At 41.4% G+C, this 19,661-nt stretch overlaps 1 protein-coding gene across 1 annotated transcript in view; it reads left to right on the forward strand.

The window, feature by feature from the left end:
- Positions 1–19,661, forward strand: part of dock4b (dedicator of cytokinesis 4b) — a 133,733-nt gene that overhangs the window by 54,130 nt on the left and 59,942 nt on the right. The window contains exons 10-22 of the mRNA XM_017034035.2: positions 7–67; positions 145–277; positions 1,640–1,728; positions 6,186–6,311; positions 8,279–8,403; positions 8,822–8,984; positions 12,019–12,125; positions 14,159–14,312; positions 15,233–15,330; positions 15,454–15,537; positions 16,694–16,794; positions 17,265–17,346; positions 18,522–18,692. Coding sequence (XP_016889524.1) covers positions 7–67; positions 145–277; positions 1,640–1,728; positions 6,186–6,311; positions 8,279–8,403; positions 8,822–8,984; positions 12,019–12,125; positions 14,159–14,312; positions 15,233–15,330; positions 15,454–15,537; positions 16,694–16,794; positions 17,265–17,346; positions 18,522–18,692 — 1,494 coding nt within the window. The remainder of the gene's footprint in view (positions 1–6; positions 68–144; positions 278–1,639; positions 1,729–6,185; positions 6,312–8,278; positions 8,404–8,821; positions 8,985–12,018; positions 12,126–14,158; positions 14,313–15,232; positions 15,331–15,453; positions 15,538–16,693; positions 16,795–17,264; positions 17,347–18,521; positions 18,693–19,661) is intronic.

Here is a 19,661-nt window from a genome sequence, read left to right on the forward strand (position 1 = left end):
TGTCAGGATTTGGGAAGCAGCGATTTACGCAAGGACGTCTACATCGTGGTGCACATCATCAGAATAGGTACGGCTAACGACGCCACAGTACGGACCACTTGACTGTGCAGTTGTGACTCTTTGTGTTGGTGTGCGTGCGTGCAGGGAGGATGGGAGCCGGAGAGAAGAAGAACCTGTGCAGCGTGCAGTACCGACGGCCGTTCGGCTGCGCTGTCGTCAGCATCGCTGATCTCCTCACTGCTGACTCCAAGGATGACCACCTGCTCAAGGTCTATGCGTAAGTCGCAGCAAACAGCCAGGCGTTTTTCTCTGCCTAAAATAAAAGCATGAAGTAGTCATTTATAACGTGCTGCTGATGTCACACTTTGTGGTACAGTGTGTTAAAATTTACATTTGAGTGCCTACAATTTTTTTTTTATTTAGTCGCCAGTTGTATTAATAGCAGCAATTTACAGCAGAAAGGCAGACATTTGCAAATTTTCCTCCAGCTCGGTGCCTCTCACCTCCTGCTGCCTTTAGTATTTTGTGATTTTTCTTGAGTCTAGACAATGTCCAGAGGGACAGACCAGGCCATTGTTGATGCAGTGGTGAGGATCAGAATGTCTGGCCCAAAACACATTAAACACAAAATACACTTTTTTTTTAAGACCTGCAGAAAAACCTGTTCCAGGTTTTAGTGGAAGATTTTTCTTTTATTCAATTTGCATAAAGTTTTTTCTACAGTGTGTTTTTCCAATTAACACAGAGGCACAAAGGCATTCTGCAATTTATTTTTTTTAAAAGGACAACAAAAAACTAATGAATAAAACATGCTGAGTCCCTTTTAAACACTGAATGAAAGCCTGACTCAGTGCAACGTTAATAAACAACCCGTGCCTTTTATAAGTAAGAGTCTGATAGACATGTATTATTAAAGGGCTGGGACACAAAGTTGCAACCACAGGGCAGTTTCAGAGACAGGAATCGATTCACTTACCTGTCGCAACAAGTGGATGTGTTTTTCACTCTGACTTTTATTTCTGCCGACTGTGGAGACACGGAAGTTATGAACAAGACTCGAGAAAAACATTCATTTCCTCTTTTATGTCTGACCAAAAATCTGACCAAAGGCAGTCTGTGGGTCAAAGGTCGATGGTGAGACTTTTAGTTCTGGGCTTCAGCGCTAATATTTTGATATCTGTTTTTCCTGACTGCTATTTGTATCATCTCCTTTAGAAAGAAAATCAACCAAAGTTTCTCACCCTGATAGTCAGGAGTCAGGTGATTAAAAACAAACATAACCACACAAAATAAGAGCAAACAACACATTTAGAAGGAAAATAAACTAAGAATAAATAATAAATTATTTAGTCTTTGCAACAGTTTATGATCAGGTTTTGATGAAAGAAGCAGGTTATGATATGTTTTCTAAAATGTGGAATTTTTACTTTGGAAACGTTGCATTCACAACTGCAAAAAACGTATTTAAAATTAAAATTGTGTATATAAATTAAAAAAAAAAATTCAATTTGTGCAACAAATGCCGTGGGGCAAGTGCTTGGACAAAATATAAAAACCAAAACTTTTTCTGTGACGTCATGCAGGAAAATGTTCACGTCTGATGTGTTTTTCCCGTCTGTCTGTTATTGTTTTGTCTCAGGTGTAACACAGAGAGTGAATGGCACCAGATTCATGAAAACATCATCAAAAAGGCTAACTCCAGATACAACCTGTCGGGCTCAAACACAGGTGAGAAACAGGACGCCTCTTTTAAGGTGTTAGAGAAGCTGCGAGCGAGACCTAAGGATGTGAAAAACGTGTTTGTTGCTGTGGTTGACATCAAAACTTTCCATCGCAATCTGGTCAAAATTATTCTTGCCCTGATGAAAACCTCAGCTCACTCGCTGCGTCACTCTTTCTCCGCCCGACTGTCCAGTGTCTGGTCGGATTAGGTCACGTGCACGTTCACTTCCTTTTTGGTGGACAGAACTCTTCTTTGTGGTTGGCGGTCGACAGGAAGCTGCTGCTGCACAGGCGTTAAGACGGGGCTTTAAAAATAGATGCATTCACACCATATGTACACCAGTATCAGCAGTTTCCAATAGCAACAGGTTGGTGGAATCGGAGAACACCGAGTTCTTCAAAAAGAGTGTCACGTTGACATTAGGAAACGTTGAGCCGTTTGTTTGACAGTGGGCTCTGTATTTAACCTGAATCTGAGTGTTACGTAAACGCTTTTAACAGGCGGTACAGCTGTTACCGCGTCCGATAAAAAAGGACGATCGTGGTCATAGGAACTGTACTACAGCGCGGGCAGACGTCAGCCTGTGAACTGCAGTGGTTACTGCTGCAGCTGTGCTCATATGTAGCAACTGACATGCGGGCCTTAGTTTCCGTGAGTGTGTTTGAACTAGAGATCTTGGTCTCAACTTGCATATTCTCCCATGCATTCTGTTCTGCAACATCACGGCCTGATGTGTAATGTGTGAAGTGAACGGGAATCTGTTGGACCCGTAGACTGAGTCAGCTCCTCCTCCCAGCATCCCTCAGGAGACTAATCGACGCTCGAGGAGCTAGCGCACAGCTGCAGCATGGTGAATTATCATAGATAATCTGACATGAGCTCCGAGGGATGCAGTAATTAAACTGAAGGACACAAATGTTTAGACCAGACTCGATGCAACGCTGCTGCATCAATGAAGAACTTACGTTGACGATGCGGTGATGATGATGTCACGTCATCGTTTGTAGAAGATGTTTGCTACGACTGTATACACTAGGCATGACCCAATACAACTTTTTCATGTCCGATACCGATACTGTCACTTGGGGTTTCTACCAATCTGAGGCCGATACCTTATTTTTTTCTCCGGCACGCCACAGGCTGCCGTTACCGAGGCGATGATTGTGCAAAGTTGAACATTTGGGCTTAGGTACCATCGGATCAAGCTTCCTCTAGTAGTAGTAGTAGTAGGCAAGTTTTAGGTGCCTGGAGTTTGGATTTGCGCTAGTAGGAAAGTTTTAGGTGCCTGGAGTTTGGATTTTTAATGAAACAAAATAATTGTAACAACTGTAAATTAACAAGAAAAAAATCATACTTTTTTATATATAATAATATAATATGTCTATATAATGGAACTACAGATAATATTACTGTGGGTGATTTAGTTCTCAGAGTTCAGTCCGTCTTCAGTTCCAGTCACTCACAAACCCAAGTTTCGAGGTTTCCCGCCACATACTGAGTAACAGCATCGAAACTTGACTGGGTTGAGTTTCAGTAGGTATGCAGTGGACTGGTACTACATATGTGAAAACAGCCGTGTGGTAAACTGTCTGATGTGCAGTGTGAGTGTGTGTGTGTGTGAGTGTGTGTGGGCTCAACCACCAAACAAGAAAATACAATTGTATGTTCTTCTTATTAAAAGAGGACAAATTCAAACTGAATCAAACATTTCTGTACCAAACACAACGTTTTCCAACTGACGTCGTCAAAATAGACCATTTATAAATAAAACTAGGAATAAAAAAACATATAAATGCAATTTCACTTTCCAATAGTTAGTGTCATACTAGAATGTTTGATTCTCCCTTCACTAGTTAACACAGCCAGCTGAACAGAAAGTGAGCAGAGCTTTGAGACTTGAACAGTGATAATCACCTGTCCCCCTTGAGGACAGAAATGTTTTCACACCCCCCGACCCACACCTCCGCGAATTCAAATACTATTGAGAACATGTATGTTTTTATCTGTACAAACCACTGTATGAGTTGCTGCCCCCTAGTGACTGGATGCTTGTTATCATTCAAGCATCGCAGCAGTGGTACACTTATGTCCAGTGTGCCATATTCCATTGGAAGCCCCTTACTCCCTCCCCCCGGCGTCTCACCATGCCCCCTCAGGGGGACCCGCCCCACTACTTGAGAAGTACTGGGGTAAAGTAAGACCTTCCACCCCCACTGTCTGCCCTTTGGTTACCCCTTAGCTTTCGTCTTTTCTTCCGACTTCAGTACATCGTCTGCATGAGCAACACATATTCCTACCCTTTACTCCACGTCAGGTCATTTCATGCCACATTAACCAACACATAACCCTTTAGCTGCTTGTCTAGCTTCATCAACAGATCAAAAAAAAAAAAAAAAGTTTCATCTTCATCATTCTTCAGCTGGTCTATAAAACCGTCCCAGCAGGAGTTATGGAGCCACATGAATATTTGAAGGGACCACACTTTATTACACTTTAGTGTCAGGAGGGCAATTAAAACAAGTGCACAGTAGTCGGAGATAGCGTAATCAGTGTGTCCATGAACACTTTGTCTTTGGCAGGACAAAGCCTGTGTGTGTGTGTGTGTGTGTGTGTGTGTGTCCGTCTGCAGAGGTCTCACGCTGTAGCTCTTCTATTAAACAGACCTGGCAGAGCGCCAGGAGTCTCTTATTTGCGGCCAATTAGCAGCAGGGGGAGATGACAGCGTGGCCCTCTAAATCTGAAGTAGGCCGAGTCGTTTGGCTAATAACCAGTCGCTGAAGGTTGCCTTGTTTACACGAAAGTTGAGGAAAATGTTCTTGTTTTTCCGCACCTGCGTGCGTCAGGTTCTCGGGGAGTTTGTGGGTGACGGAGAAATGAAAACTGCGAGAGTGAGCGTTAATGAGGAGGGAGATGATGGTTTTGTTTGTGCTGTGTCAGATATAATGCTAACGTCCTCCCCTTAAAAAAAAAAGTCTTTTTTTTTTAAGACTGTGACGCCGCATGAGTCAGGTCAGGTAGACGATCCAGCTCTCTCCTCCACACACGAGCGTAGGCAGTGACAGAAGAGGAGGCGACAGCCCAACTTATTTTCCTGTGTGTATGTTTTTATTTTATTTTATTTTTTTTCTTTGTTTTTTTTTTATTTATTTTTTATTCCACTGCAGCGAGGCATGTCAGTGGGATGAGAGCATCGGAGGTCAAGAGTGTTTTTCTGCATCACCTCCATCTTTCAGGCAGAATAGTAATGAGTCTTTGTCCCTAATTGTAGCCGAGCTACAGCTTTAAAAGCTCTGTGTTTGTGTGAGATTCAGCTCCACAGAGAGGGATTCAAGTTTTTTTTGGCAACACAAAATGGACCTGAGTGTAACGGGGGGTGGGGGGGTCTAACATACATCAGACCTTTGTGCCACTTTGGACAGCTGTTGATGGAGTGTGTCATTTTTTTGTGTTTTACTTCAGACCAGATTGATGATATCTGGTATTTCTGACTCACGCTGGTGGAGTTTTTTTTTCTTACTATGTTTTCTTTTAAAATCTGTTTTTGGGATCGTACAACAACAACCCAACAAAACTAAACAACACTATACCATAAGGCAGTGTTTTTCAACATAGAGGTTGCGACCCCATGTGTGGTCGCGTGGAATGCAAATGGGGTCGTCTGAAGTGTCTACTAATTGATAAAAAAAAATGTACTGATAAAAATATTTTTTAATAATTATAATTTAAAAACCACCTCGCACAATTGTAAACTACTGGGTTTTTTTTTTCAATTTTGAAAATGAAATGAAGTCAGGTTCAAATAAAACAACATAAAAGTATCCATGCTGACTACTTGTGGGAGAAAAAAGTCTCCGGGGTCACCAGAGGTTAATGAGGTCAAACTGGGGTCACAAACCAAAAAAGGTCAGGAAACCACTGCCATAAAGTAAAAAGAACTGAAACCTTGTCCTTGATTTTCGTTTTGCGGATACATTTATATATATATATTTAAATCACAACACCAAATGATTACCACGGTTGTTTCATTTCTCTCTTCTTTTGCCTTTTCCTTCCTGTTTAACTCCAAATGTTTCTGCACCTGTCACCGCAGCATGAGAACGAGCACATATTGGCCAAGGGGACGGATTTTTAAGCTCTAAATACAAGAACAAAAACCTCACTCCTACTGTGTTGATGTTTGAGATTGTTGCATAAAGACATTGATTGGAGGCAGCAGGCCTTCACCAAGGATGAAAGAGAGCCAGCAATGACGCACACGCTATTTGTTTTGTTCTGTGTGTGTGTGCAGGGGAGTCTGTTTTCTCTCAGTTCGAATCTATTGTCACTGCAACTATAATGAAACTTTGAATCTATGCTCACAGTACTTCATATATAAGTCATTTACATCCCAGGAAAACTCTTTTACAATATCAGATTATTTAGACATTAATCAATGCCTTTTTTTTTTCTTTTTTTTTTCCAGGTCTAGCAGTCGCCCTCCAGCTCCTTCACGGAGACATCGAACAGTTACGACGAGAGTATATGGTCCTCTTCACCCGGGGTGTGTCCATCACCAGGAAGTTGGGCTTCTCTGACATCATCATGCCAGGTGGGAGGAACACACACATACAAAATTTGGCTCATTTGCTGCCATTTACCATATTTCGTACCAGCGTTTGGCGAACCGAATTAGAAATCCCAGCGGGCCGTATTTGGTCCACAGGCCATAGTTTACCAATGTCTCTTCTAGACTTATGTTTTATTTGATGTTGTAATTCAGTTCTAGACTTTACTCTTATGTTTTATTTGATGTTGTAATTCAGCAACTCCAACCTATTTTGTACAAAATGACGGGTTGGTCGCTATCAGCCGTTACTGCGGATTTTCAAAATACATTTTTGTTTTTCGATTTTATTCTGTTTGACGACAGAGTCTGAATAACCTGTTGGTTTGAAACATTGAATGGCGTAAATAAGTAAAACTGCAGTACATTTGTTCACTGAGTCCCACTGTCGCCCGGTACCAAATGACCTACGGACCAGCACCGGTCCCCGGACCGGAGGTTGGGAACCCCTGTTGAACATTGCTTATGTCGGTGCCTTGGGGCTAACAACAGATTCTATATTTTACCCACTGACTTAGCTAATAATGTCTGCAATCGTTGCCATGGTAACAAACGCTGGAGTAGACTGGTCCAAAGTCCAAAGCGTTCGGTAAAATGGCTTTAACTCAGACACTGCCACTTCTGACTGCAGTATTGCTGCTCACAATGGGAGGTTTTTTTTAAATATCGGCACACGGGTTTCTTTTATTTATTTTTTTTCCTTTTCCAGCACGGCAGTAGTTTCTTTTTAAATAAGTCCGATGTGCTGTCTGATCACACAAATAAAGAGGAACCTGAGACTCCAGGTCCCGCGGCGCCTCACTAACGCGGATTTATGTTCACTGTCTCTTTCTTTGTCTTCGTCTGACTACCAACCTTTTTTACACCGAGTGCTCCCACCTCCTCAGCTGGGGAGTTTGCCCTTGGGCTGAGAGAACTCACTGTCTCACCTCACTCTCCCCCTTTTATTCTTCTCTGGATCCGTATTGTATTCGAGTATGTCTCACCTTCTTTCCATCACAGTTACACAAATAGACACCTTTTATACACATAAATATATACATATATATTTATATATATTTAATCATTTAACATATAATCGTGTCCCCCGTGTATCGGACTTCCTCTTCCTCTTTTGTGTGAGCGTCTGATAGTTGTGTATATAAAGCCTCACGTTACCATGGTTACTGTCGCTAAGCGTAGGGAATCAATGCGGACCCTGGATATAGAGCTCTGACGCTAGCCAACGTACACGGAGGTTACATGGGGGACCGTTCATAAACATGTTTGACCACAGAGGAAATCAGGCCCCTCAGTTTTCACCACGTCACTTCTCCTAAAAAAATAAGGGGAAATGCATTTGTTTTGCTCTCATTTTAATTACAGTTTTTTTTACTTTTGTCTGATGTGCCCCATCTCATGTAAATCTTCCGTGTTCTGTTATGTTTGTCCACCAAAAGGTGGCGTTAACAGATGTGACTGTGTTCCCAAAATTGTTAGTTTTATTAGAATTAAATAAAGTTTCAAAAAATGAAAAATATTTATTATAACATTAGCTGCTGACTAAACACTTTAAAATATATAGATATACATTTACACAGTAAAATCTGTAACAACAGATTTTTTAAAAATATTTTATTATAATACATTAGATTATTTTCTATTCTGTTCAATTCTGTTTTATTAAATGACATTATTTTTGTCATTATTCATTGTTCTGTCACTTTCCTAAGTCCAAACCCTCCCTCAGAACCCCGTGTCTTCTTCTGTCATTTTGACTTTGTCTTCAGATTGCAGCACGATCTGCAAAGTTTGCCCGGCGTCCGCGCCGGTTGAATAAATACCTTTTGGCGATTGTTTCGCCGCCGTCATGAATTATTCTGCAAATGAATTTTGCGTGAGGTCGTGAAAGATTCCTTCTTGTGTGCATAATCTACGCTTTGTTGTCTCACTGATCTGATCCTGATCTGCAGGTGAGATGAGGAACGACCTTTACGTCACGCTGGAGAAAGGAGAGTTTGAGAAGGGCGGCAAGAGCGTTGCCAAGAATGTGGAAGTTACTCTCTACGTGCTGGATATTGATGGACAAATACTCAAGGTAAACAAATCCTGATTTGGAGCTTATTTAATTTCTGAGCAACGTTCCTCATTTGAATATCGCTGACGTGGATGGGAATTAAGTGTCTCTGCAGTGTCCGGCTCATTTTCGGGGTGTCTGCTCTGAGTCAGACTGCCTCGGTGGTTTCCTGTGGCTCCAGCCTTGAACATAAATAAAACACAAATATATCTGTACTGTGGCTGCCTCATTGTTGGCCCCAGACACCGCTCGTCCTTCAACACTCTCAGAAATCTCTTTAATTGTCATTAGAGTGGCATCAAATTTAAAAGTTTAAAGTGTTTTGCAGCCACACTTTCCTCTAATTTCCTGTGTCGTCTCCCTCTCTCTCTCTCTCTCTCCCTCTCTCTCCCCCTCCTCACTTGTCTTCTCCACCCTCCCTTCTCCTTCTGTGTTCCAGAGTCATGTGGCTGCAGGTTCTGGCGAGCCCGGTTCCGATGAGTACCACTCTCTGGTGTTGTACCACAACAACACCCCCCGCTGGGCAGAACAGATCAAGCTTCCCATCCCGGTGGACATGTTTCGGGGGTCGCACGTACGCTTCGAGTTCCGACACTGCTCCAGTGAGTTCCTGCAGGGATGGTGGTGAAATCAAAACACAATTTAGCAGCAGTTGCTCGAAGGTTAAATTCTCTAAATGATTTAAGGCAAACTGGTGAGTTATTACTAGGGCTGTGTGTGTTGGCAAGAATCTGGCGATACGATACAGAACGCATCACGATACAGGGGTGACGATACCATATATATTGATATATTCTCGTTACTATAGGCATGACGATATATTGACTTTTTTAAAAAAACAATTTAATGGAAGGAAAACTGTCATCATAGTAAACACACAAAAAAACACAATTTAATGGAAGGAAAACTGTCCTCATAGTAAACACACAATGCTGTTACAAGCTCAACATCAGGTTTCTAACATTGGAACAGAGGGATTTACTGAAACAAAAACAACCTTTAATGTCGGTTTCTAGCTGACATTTAATATTTTTGTGTTTTACAGCACCGTGTTTTCCCAGTTTCTCTTTTGCCAGTGAAGGTGTTGACATTTAGAAACCTGCCAGTCATGTGGTTCATGTAGTAGATGCTAATACTCATATATATATATATCAGTGGTTCTCAAACTGTGGTACGCATACCACCAGTGGTACGCGAGCGCTCTCTAGTGGTACGTGGGGAAAATTTATATTTTCACATTTTAAATTTTCAATTGAATTAATCTGAAACATACCATGCACAATTAATACAACAGTCTTTTTTATTTACTTACTTGGTTTTTTTGCTGCAATGCAAGTCCGTTGCTCACGTAGGCACAGGCAGCACGGCATCATGGGATCACTTGCAAGTTGAACGTGGAACGAGCAGAGGAATTCTAATGTTGGTCATGGTGGAATTCAGAGAGCTTGATGTTTTCTCAGGTGGTACCGAGTAGAAAAAGTTTGAGAACCACTGCTCTATATTTATAATACCCCATTGGTGAAAGTGGTCTTCATATCCCGATAGCCGATGGACGTTAATCGGTACCGCTGTTCATACGATGCACCGTAGTTATTACTGCCAGGAAATACTGTACACACTCCTCCCATTTACTTAAACAAACCATCTGGCCTCAAGTCCAGTGCTTCAGATAGACTCTGTATATCCTCACATACTGGTGTGTACTTGTTTCATTATTTTCCTAAAAGAACTGTTTGTTCAACTTCTCTGCGCCTAATGAGACAACTCTTTAATTATGACCAAAACATTCCCCCTTCAGAGCCGCGGCCTTATTCCTCCTTTCATAACAAGCTGATGTCATTATGCCAAACTAAGTGACCGTGAGGTGGTGAGAAGTAGATATAGTGGCCTCATTACTGCCGGCTGCGTCGGCATTACCACTCAGGGTCCGCCTGTTAGGACGCCAATTTAGGGCCTGTGGTGACAACAGACCAAGTCATACTGGATACACAGAACTGGTGGGAAAAGTTAACTTCTCTCACCCTCCGTCTGCAGAGACGTTCAATCAAGGGCGAAACTGGAGCAAAGATGCTTTTTAAAATTCCATCGTCGCTGTTTGTGCCCCAGAATTCTTTGCTGGCTTGGTTGGGATTCCCGTAATGTTTCACAATGAAGCTCCCAGGGTTTAACAGGGAACCCATAGAACCCTCATCACACAAAACATGTGTGGAACCCATTCATTATTATTTTAAACCAATACAACTCTTTTGTCAAAGTGGGATTTCTTCACTTTTGTTTTTAGTCTCAACAGCTGCTCCAAATGTCTTCTACTCTGAGACAGGGTTGAATTAAAGGCGGTCACCAACGTTTTTTTGCACCACGGACCGCTTGAAATTTTTTCACCGACCGGTCTTTAAGGTGTGGTGGATAAATACAAATGAGGCAGAGAGAATCCAGTAATATTTCAAAATAAAACATCGTTCAGAATCAGATAATAAAAATGGAAATAATGTAAGTTATGCATTCTGTGTGGCCCAATACCTACTGAGCGGTGCCGGTCCACGGCCCGGGAGTTGGGGACCATAGATGAGAAAACACCAACAGAGTCAGGAATGACTGTTCTGGTTGATCACACAGAAAAAACAGGACAAGAAATAAAAATTCCAGTGATGTTGTGACTCCTGCTCTTTCTCCTCTGAGAGAAAACACAGAGACTGGTACACACTGGCTGAAACCCATCAGTGGTGAAGCTGAGAGTTCAGTAGCACCAACCACACCCTGCTGTGTTAGCAATAACACTTTATTGCTAAATCAGCAGGTGAATGAGATTAGGGATAATGATGCTAATTATCCTCAGGTCTATCAAAAGAGTCTCTGGTGCCGCATTGATCTGAGTGTGTAATAAAACAAAACAAAAAACTCATTTCAAACTTAAAAATTGTTTTTTGGTGATTTGTGCTCTTTTCTTTTTGAGGTTAAGTTTAAAACAAACTATTATAATATTCACTGAGCTGTAGGTAAATTTTATATATTTTTTATATTCTTCAAAATCATTTATTCCAAAAACGTTCTTAAAACTTAGCTTCGGGTACCTTTTAAAATAGCATTTGGATTTTTTTTTAATCAAAGAAAAAAATATAATTAAAAAATCAATTACCATCAATATATTGTCTTTAGCTAATTAAAATGTTTCTGATTAACAGCATGAAAAAGTAAAACGTCCCTATCTACAAACTGTAGCCCTTTTGCTATTTAGCCTTTTTGCTACTAGCTAATGTTATTAGCCACCTGATTCTCTGTATGGAAGAAAAATAAATACATATAAAACAGGTACAACTGACATTTAAAATGTTGTTCAGTTATACAACAACAACAACAACAACAAAAAAACAATTACATTTAACCTACAAAGCCCAACAAACTTCAGCTGTAGCTCGACGCTAAGCTACTATGTATAACATTTAACCTACAAAGCTGTAGCTCGACGCTAAGCTACTATGGAATGTTCTAGAAGCTAACATTTTCTTTTTCAATCAAGTGCTTACACACAAGCAGAACTGCCAGGATAATAACGCGCTCTGCTGTTGGCTGTTTTGAGACAACCTGCCTCTGTGTACGTTGGACTGAATAACGTGTCCATGTGTCGTTGTTTTACAGCTAAAGACAAGGGAGAGAAGAAACTGTTCGGCTACTCGTTTGTTCCTCTGATGCAGGAGGATGGCAGGACTCTGCCAGATGGCACACATGAGCTGATTATACACAAGGTAAGACCTGCGCTGCGTCTCTGCCAATGTTTGGACTGGAAGACAAAGACACAAAACGCTGTCCTCACAAATGTGAATTTTAAGAGTATTAAATTATGGACGTTAGTCCAGCACAGACTTTGACTGGACCGGTATTACACTTCAAACAAAGAATTATGTAACGTTATTACATAACAACATGGTGTTGTTGTTAAAAATATATAATTCATCTTAGTAGCAATTTAAATGATTTAATTAGTGAACAAAAATGTAACCACAACAAACAGTTGGTAATGTTTTAAATGTCTTCCATCCATTTGCACCTAATCAAAACAGTTTTTTTTTTCTACCTAATTTAATTTGCGGTAGTTAGACATATAATTATAATTAAGCCTTTCTAATAGATAAAAGATTTCAATTTAACCTCAATAGCATTGTTGTTCAATGTGTGCTACAACATGAATACATTTATTTTAATTCAGTCTAAATAAAAACAAATGAAATCAGCAAAGTCACAAGGAAAAAAAATCATTTATCTGTTCCTGTAGGTAAATGGGAAAAGATTAAATACTCTCAAAAATACCCAATAAATATATATCCCTAAATATATTGCATATTATGTTTAAATAATATATGTGTATTCCTGGAGTTTTTAGTTTTTTATTCCTTGAATTGTACCTACTGCCACTATGTGGTCGAAACTTGCATTATAACTGAGCCTTTCGTGACTTGCATATCTCTGGTGTCTTCTGCTGATAACCTACACTATGTAGTCACGCAGCTTATAGATGCAAAACTGAACATTTTTTGCGGTCCTCTTGGTGCTGTTGACGGCTCAAGCTTCGGCTGCGGCCCTGTGGTTGAGAATCTCTGTGCTAAAGATGGTTCAATGTCACATAGTGTGTCGTGTAGTAATTCAAAATGAACGTGACTGTGCAAAGTGTTTGCCCTAAATAGCCACATGCAGTCACTGGTCCGTCACGATATTTAGTGCCCCCTGCTGTCAAACAGCTCATCACCTCACTGCAGCTCAATGACTAATGTCCAGTAACGTAACACTGACGGGCTGCGAGCCTCGTTTCCAGTAGGAGGTGTAAATATGTGTCTGTTTCCTTGTGGTGAAACGAGTCTGACATCTGAACGAGTGTTTGCACATGTGGCCCGTGGCAGACTGGCTGCAGAGGTCGCTGTCGCCGTGCACTGCGTGACCTCCTCGTCCATTTTCTCTGTTTAATGGACCATAAGAGACTCGCACAGTCATCTTTGGCACGTTTTGGGTTTTAACACATCAAAAGGCAGAGTCAAATAAAATGGCCGACCTCCAAAGTTAAAAGCTTGTGCAGGACCGTCTTGGGTGTAATATACAATAATTGCAGACTACGTCCTCGTCCTCAGCTGCAGCCGAGGGGTGTGTACATAAACCCGAGGTTTTTGTGGAGGACGGAAAACATGGATAGTATTCATACATTTTATTGCTGTGGTGGCGCACTGACCCAGAGTCAGATTATTTATTCCACTGTTAACTGCAGCTGCCGTTTAAAAACAAGCACTCCACATTTTTTTATCGTCCTCTCCTCACATTAACTGTTGCTCAGGTCTCCAACAACGACGCGGTACCCAAAGAGGGACCGCTCTGGTGACCTGGTGTGTTCCAGACGTAGGGACCGGGGGGGGTCTAAAGCCCCATTGTGATGCCAGATGGAAGTTAGTGAAAAGCTCAATGAAAGTGGCATGGCCTAGTTTCCTCCTCAGACCCAAAATAGACGGCAGAATCAGTCCAAAACTTTGTGGTGGCCTTGGAGCTCACACAACCTCAGCTGTGCATCAGGGCTTCGCATTAAAACCCAAAAATAACAAAACCTCCTCATTAACTTGCACTTCCATCGACGGAGCAGGCGGAACGCTCGTCCCCAGGATTCAAACTGGGTTTTACATATTCATGTGGTCAGAGTCTGGTGATGGAAAAGACCGATGGACAGTCTGCACCTGGACGCTGACATTTGTCACATTTGATCAAGTGTAACAAATACTGGTCTGTCCTTCTCATTCTCCAGTGTGAAGAAAACACCAGTTTGGTCGACTGTTCGCGGTACCTGAAACTGCCCTTCTCCAAAGCCAACCTGCCGTCCAACAACCAGACCTTGAAGGGCCCCAAGGAGTCTTTCTGGATCACCAGCTTCCTTTGTTCCACCAAGCTCACTCAGAATGGTAAAACCAACTCAGAAGTTTGTTTTTAGCTTAAACAAATAAACCATTTTCTCAGTGTTTTTAACCTTGGGGTGGCAAACCCACATGGGGTCACCTGGAATTTCTAAAACAAAAATTTTATTTGCAACAAATAGCAACAAATATGATCAAAAACTAATTCTATAAAAAAAATTGGAAATTTGTAATATAAAAATGGAGTCATAAGCCATAAAAGGTTGTGTTCTGCTGATTTATCTGAATCAGTTTAAAATTTTAATCTAAAAGAGGGCTGAATAATTGTTACAAATTAGTGCCTTCACTGTAAATTGGCAGGGACGCGCCCCCCAGTTTGGGAACCGCTGCTTTGAAGAGCATTGTAGCTCCATCTTTGAGCCTCAAAAGGTTTAAAAAATAAATTAATAAATGACTGAATGAATCATGTGGATCAAATGGAGGAACCACCTGAGCATTGTACGTTTTTCTTCATCGTGACGAGTATTTTACTGAATTTAGTGATGAAACAATAACAACATGCTTCACATCACCACAAAAGCTACAAAAATCCTCTGCATTTCTTTCATCAAAATGGTTCAAATCAAAGCTACAGACACAAAGGCTTGTGTCTGTGCTCGGAATTCCCAAAGCAAAATCCTTCAGGTTAAATAGAATCCAAAAAAAAAAATTTTTTAGATTATGTTTTATTCATGTCTGGGGAAATGTTTTTTTTTTTTTACCTACTTCATTCCACTGTGATTGAAAATGTATTATTTTTTTTAAGCTATAAATGAAACGTGATGATGCTTCACCACCACAGACACTCTCTTCTCTCTGCACTATTTAACAAGACGTCTTGTATATGTTCTTCCAGTCGTTGGGCTTTTTCTAGCTCTTTTATCAGTCCTTATATTTCTTTTTCATATCTGCGTCTCATTTTCATAAAGGCGACATGCTGGACCTGCTGAAGTGGAGGGCCCATCCTGAGAGGATCAACGAAAGCCTCTCTAAGCTGAAGGGGATCGATGGATCAGAGATCGTCAAAGTAGGCGCAGATTACCTTCTATCAAAGCGTTTCTCATTTAAATTACACATTATGAGTTGGAAATACTACTTAAGATGCAGGTCCTTTGATTTTGAAGTATTTTTTTTTCTCTTTTTTTTTTAGTTCCTGCAGGACACTCTGGACACCCTTTTCGGTATCTTAGATGAAAGTTCTCAGAGATATGGGTTGAAGGTGTTTGACTCCCTGGTAAGTAAATATTTATTTGTACTTTTTTTCTGCCTCCAGTATTATTTCTTTATCTTATATTTTCATCCTCACTGCAGTAGAAACTCCAGACTCTGGAGTCTCTTATATGATGTTTTTTATTAAAGTGACCTCGGCCCAAAAGGTCACGTGACATTTCATGATTTTGTCTTTACAGCTAATCAAGCACTGAGGTCAAATGTAAATAACAGTGGGAAAGTTAGTGCAAGTTAGCTCCCTCCTGTGGAAGTGTGCATTTTGGGTAAAAAAAAAAATAGAACATCCACAGAGAATCATTGACAGTAGTTGTGCAAGTACCGTAAAAAAAAAAAAAATCCAGGTACAAACCGTTGGTGACAGAACATGTGATAGAACATATAAACGTAGGTCTGAGATCACAGGAATCACTCAGCCAACCTCAGCCTGGTCATGGTGCACTGCCCTGATAGAGTCAGGCTGAAAATCAATATCTCTCCCTCTCTCACCCAGAGAGTCTGTGTCCCTCTGTCCGTCTGTGTCACACCGACACACGAACACACTTCACTCTCTCAGCCCTGATGTTATCAGTGATGAACGAGTGTTGAAGTCAACTTTGGTGGCGTTTAAAAATAACTTTCTGTAGTTTTTCATCATCTCTTGCTTTTGGAGTATCTGGTCTGACGCTTTTGAGTTCGGTAAACTAAGTAATTCAGTAATACTGGTCAACTTTGGTGCTGTTTAAAAATAACTTTCTGTCGTTTTTCGTCATCTCTTGCTTTTGGAATATCTGGTCTGACGCTTTTGAGCTCGGTAAACTAAGTAATTCAGTAATACTCTACAGTAATACAGTAATGGTATATAACGCTATATGTACATTTTACAAACTGTTTTTTTTTTTCACTTCTGTTGTTAATTTAGTAAATATGAAATAAAAGCTAGCCAACCAACCAGAGGCTGCTGAGTAATGACAGTGATGCCTTAACTGTCATAGGAAAACATACATTCTCTTCCATCAGATGTGTTCATCATCAGTGTTTGTGTTGATTCAGATGAGTTGCATTTTGGTTGCACTTAGTTGTCGTGGTGTTTATGTGGATTTAAAGCTACGTGGCTAACTCAGGTTTTTTTGCAGGTTTGTTCGACTTTTTATTCCATATTCTCTCTTTTTCATCTTTTCCAGGTCCACATCATCAACCTTCTCCAGGACAGTAAATTCCAGCACTTCAAACCAGTCATGGACACCTACATCGAAAGCCACTTTGCTGGAGCGTTGTCCTACAGGTACGTGGTGGTTGTATTATTTCACCCTCACTTCTGCAGCCTCCGCCTCCTACACTTTATACAAAATGAAATGAAACAAAAATCCCAACACAGGCTGTGACGCTGTAGCTGTAACACAGCTGAGCAGCAGCTCTGCTCTCAGCTTCGGTTTGAGTCAGAACGCATTTAAGAACAAGAATGAAATGGTTGTGGTGCCCCCTGGCTGATAAAATGTGAATTATTAAAACTGAGCAGGGCTTTTTTACCCCCCCTCACCTCTCCTCACCCCAACATTAATCACATGCTAAGATGCTTCTTCTTTTTTTCATCACCTACTGCTGTCTTCCCAGCTGTCGTCCTGATTCATCTGTGATATTTCTACGTCCATTTTGACCATAATTCTGAACCTGTCATAATGATAACCAGGTTGAATTGTCTCTTAAATCAAACGGTGAACTCTGAGAGTTGTGTGTGTTTTGTGTCTTTTTCAGGGACCTGATCAAAGTCCTGAAGTGGTACGTGGACCGCATCGTGGATGCAGACCATCAGGATCACATACAGCAAGTGCTCAAGGTGAGGCCCTTGTTGTCGCTATACACACAGGAAACAAACGCGGTGTGATTCTCCTGCGGTGACGAGCGCGGCCGTCATTATACATCAACACAGAAATCCATCCACAAACACAAACCTTTTTCTTCACTTCGTCCTCCCAGCAGCATCAAACGTGTCCCACTGTCATTCATAATTCCCGTCATACGTCTGTAGCTGCCGCTTGTTCTAATCATTAGAAATCTACTATCTACTGCTCCGCCTCCGGTGTTGTGAATGCACATCCATTATTCTAATGATTCAGGCAGAAAGCGCTCGTCACAGGGAGAGGCGCGGCGCGTCTTCCGCCGCGCGGTTTCCCCATCTATCATTCAACAAACACATCCTGCAGCAGAAGTGAAATGCTAATTTGTCATGCAGCAAATAATAAATGAGTGACGCATTGCAGGTTTGTTTAACGGCACTGCTTTTCACTTGAGTTTTGCGGCAAAATTTAAGGTTTTCAACGAATCTGTGGAATGGACGGAGAAAAGTGTCGGCGGTGAATTGTGACAGAAGAATAGCAGCAAAGTTGATAAAAAAGGACAGGTTATTAGAGAGCAGTGAGATCTGCTATGATGCAGGTGTAGAGACAGTGGCTCTGTCCGGTAAACAAAAGACTCTGAGACAGTGGCAGAGGAGATGAAGATGCTGAGATGATAAAGTTAAAGCAGTAAGTTAAAGAATGGTTGGTCGATGCTGCGGAGAAATCTGTACAATGGACGAAGGTACTTGGACATGGAGGTGTCAGGCAGGAGGCAAAGACGGAAGAAAATTGTTAAATTTCCCCTTTTTTTCAGCTCCGTGCTAGAGAATATGAGTTCAGCATTTCTACAGTTCGCACTAGTTGTAGTAGGTTTTTTTTTCTGATCCTGTGACTAATATTGCAAAAAGAACTACATACCATCTATGACCACAAGGGGGTACTGTGTAACATTCTGAATACTAAACATTAGAAAAAATAGACGAAGAAAAACTTTCCTAAGAATTTATGATTTTTTTCGTTCATAAATTGTCATACAACTCCATCATCAGGTCAAAGATCAGGACGACATTGTTCCAAAAAAAAAACTGACACTTGAGGTGAAGTCTGATTTGCTTTTTCGTTTCCCATCATGTGATAAACGGTTGTTCTCTCCCCTGACCCCTCTCACCCCCAGGCCAGCGAGTACATCTTCAAGTACATCATCCAGTCTCGTCGGCTCTTCTCGTTGGCCACAGGAGGTCAGAACGAGGAGGAGTTCAGGGTCTGCATCCACGAGCTCTTCATGTCCATCCGCTTCTTCCTGTCGCAGGACAACAAAGGCATCAGCCCCGTGGCTCAAACACAGGTGCTTTTTAAATACCATACATGTACAGTGTGTTGTGTACAACCATGTCATCTTGACATGAACGAACATACCTCGGTCCCTCTGTGCATGCATGATGAAAAGATCATAAAAGTGTAAAAGTGTGCCGTCGGGCACGTGTCCTTCACATTACGCCGTCGGTCCCTAGGACTTCTAGAAACGCAGCCGCTGATTGGTGAGAAATCGTACGTAATTGAATTTCACGCCGCCGCGGGGGCTGAAGTGGAGTCGGAATAAGAATCTCTGCAGCAGCTCTTGCCGTGCAGGTGCGGTGGGGGGCTGGGAGGGTGGAGGGGGGGTGGGACAGGTCTGTAATGATTTCAAAATAAAACCCAAACAAACAAACAAGCTAAAGGCGCCGAGGATAACGATAATTACACACACAGCTCCATTCAGATCTGTGATTCAGATCTGTGATTCAGGTCTGTGATTTTTAAATAGAGGAAATTCATTTGAGCCATCGCTTCCACGGAACAATTTTCAACATTCATCAGTTGTGGTTGAGTTCTGTCTTTACATCTTTACTTTCCTATTTGCATTGCCTTTGTTTTAACCAAACTTAAAAGAGTCATCTTTTTATTGATTTATGTTTTAATTTTTCTATTAAACTCTGTAACCATTTATCCATCCATCCATCCATTTTCATCCGCTTATCCGTTACCGGGTCGCGGGGGCAGCAGTCGCCACCCAAATCACATTGCACCGTACCAAACCTTCCTGCGGGTGGTGAGTCCACTGGAAGGTACCAACCGCCCTAACCGGGATTCGAACTTGCCCAGGAGGTGAACCCTGGGGTTACCACACCAATGACAGAGACATTGCCTCTGGGCCAAAGCGCCACTCAAACACCTACTAACCAAGGTAATATGTTAATAAAACAAACCTCAGTGTGAGAAGAGACACTTCACTGACTTTAAAAAAAAAGTAAAAATAACTCCTCACCAGACTCCG

The sequence above is a fragment of the Cynoglossus semilaevis genome, chromosome 8 (assembly GCF_000523025.1).
Source record: "Cynoglossus semilaevis isolate Cse_v1.0 chromosome 8, Cse_v1.0, whole genome shotgun sequence".
NCBI lineage: Eukaryota > Metazoa > Chordata > Actinopteri > Pleuronectiformes > Cynoglossidae > Cynoglossus > Cynoglossus semilaevis.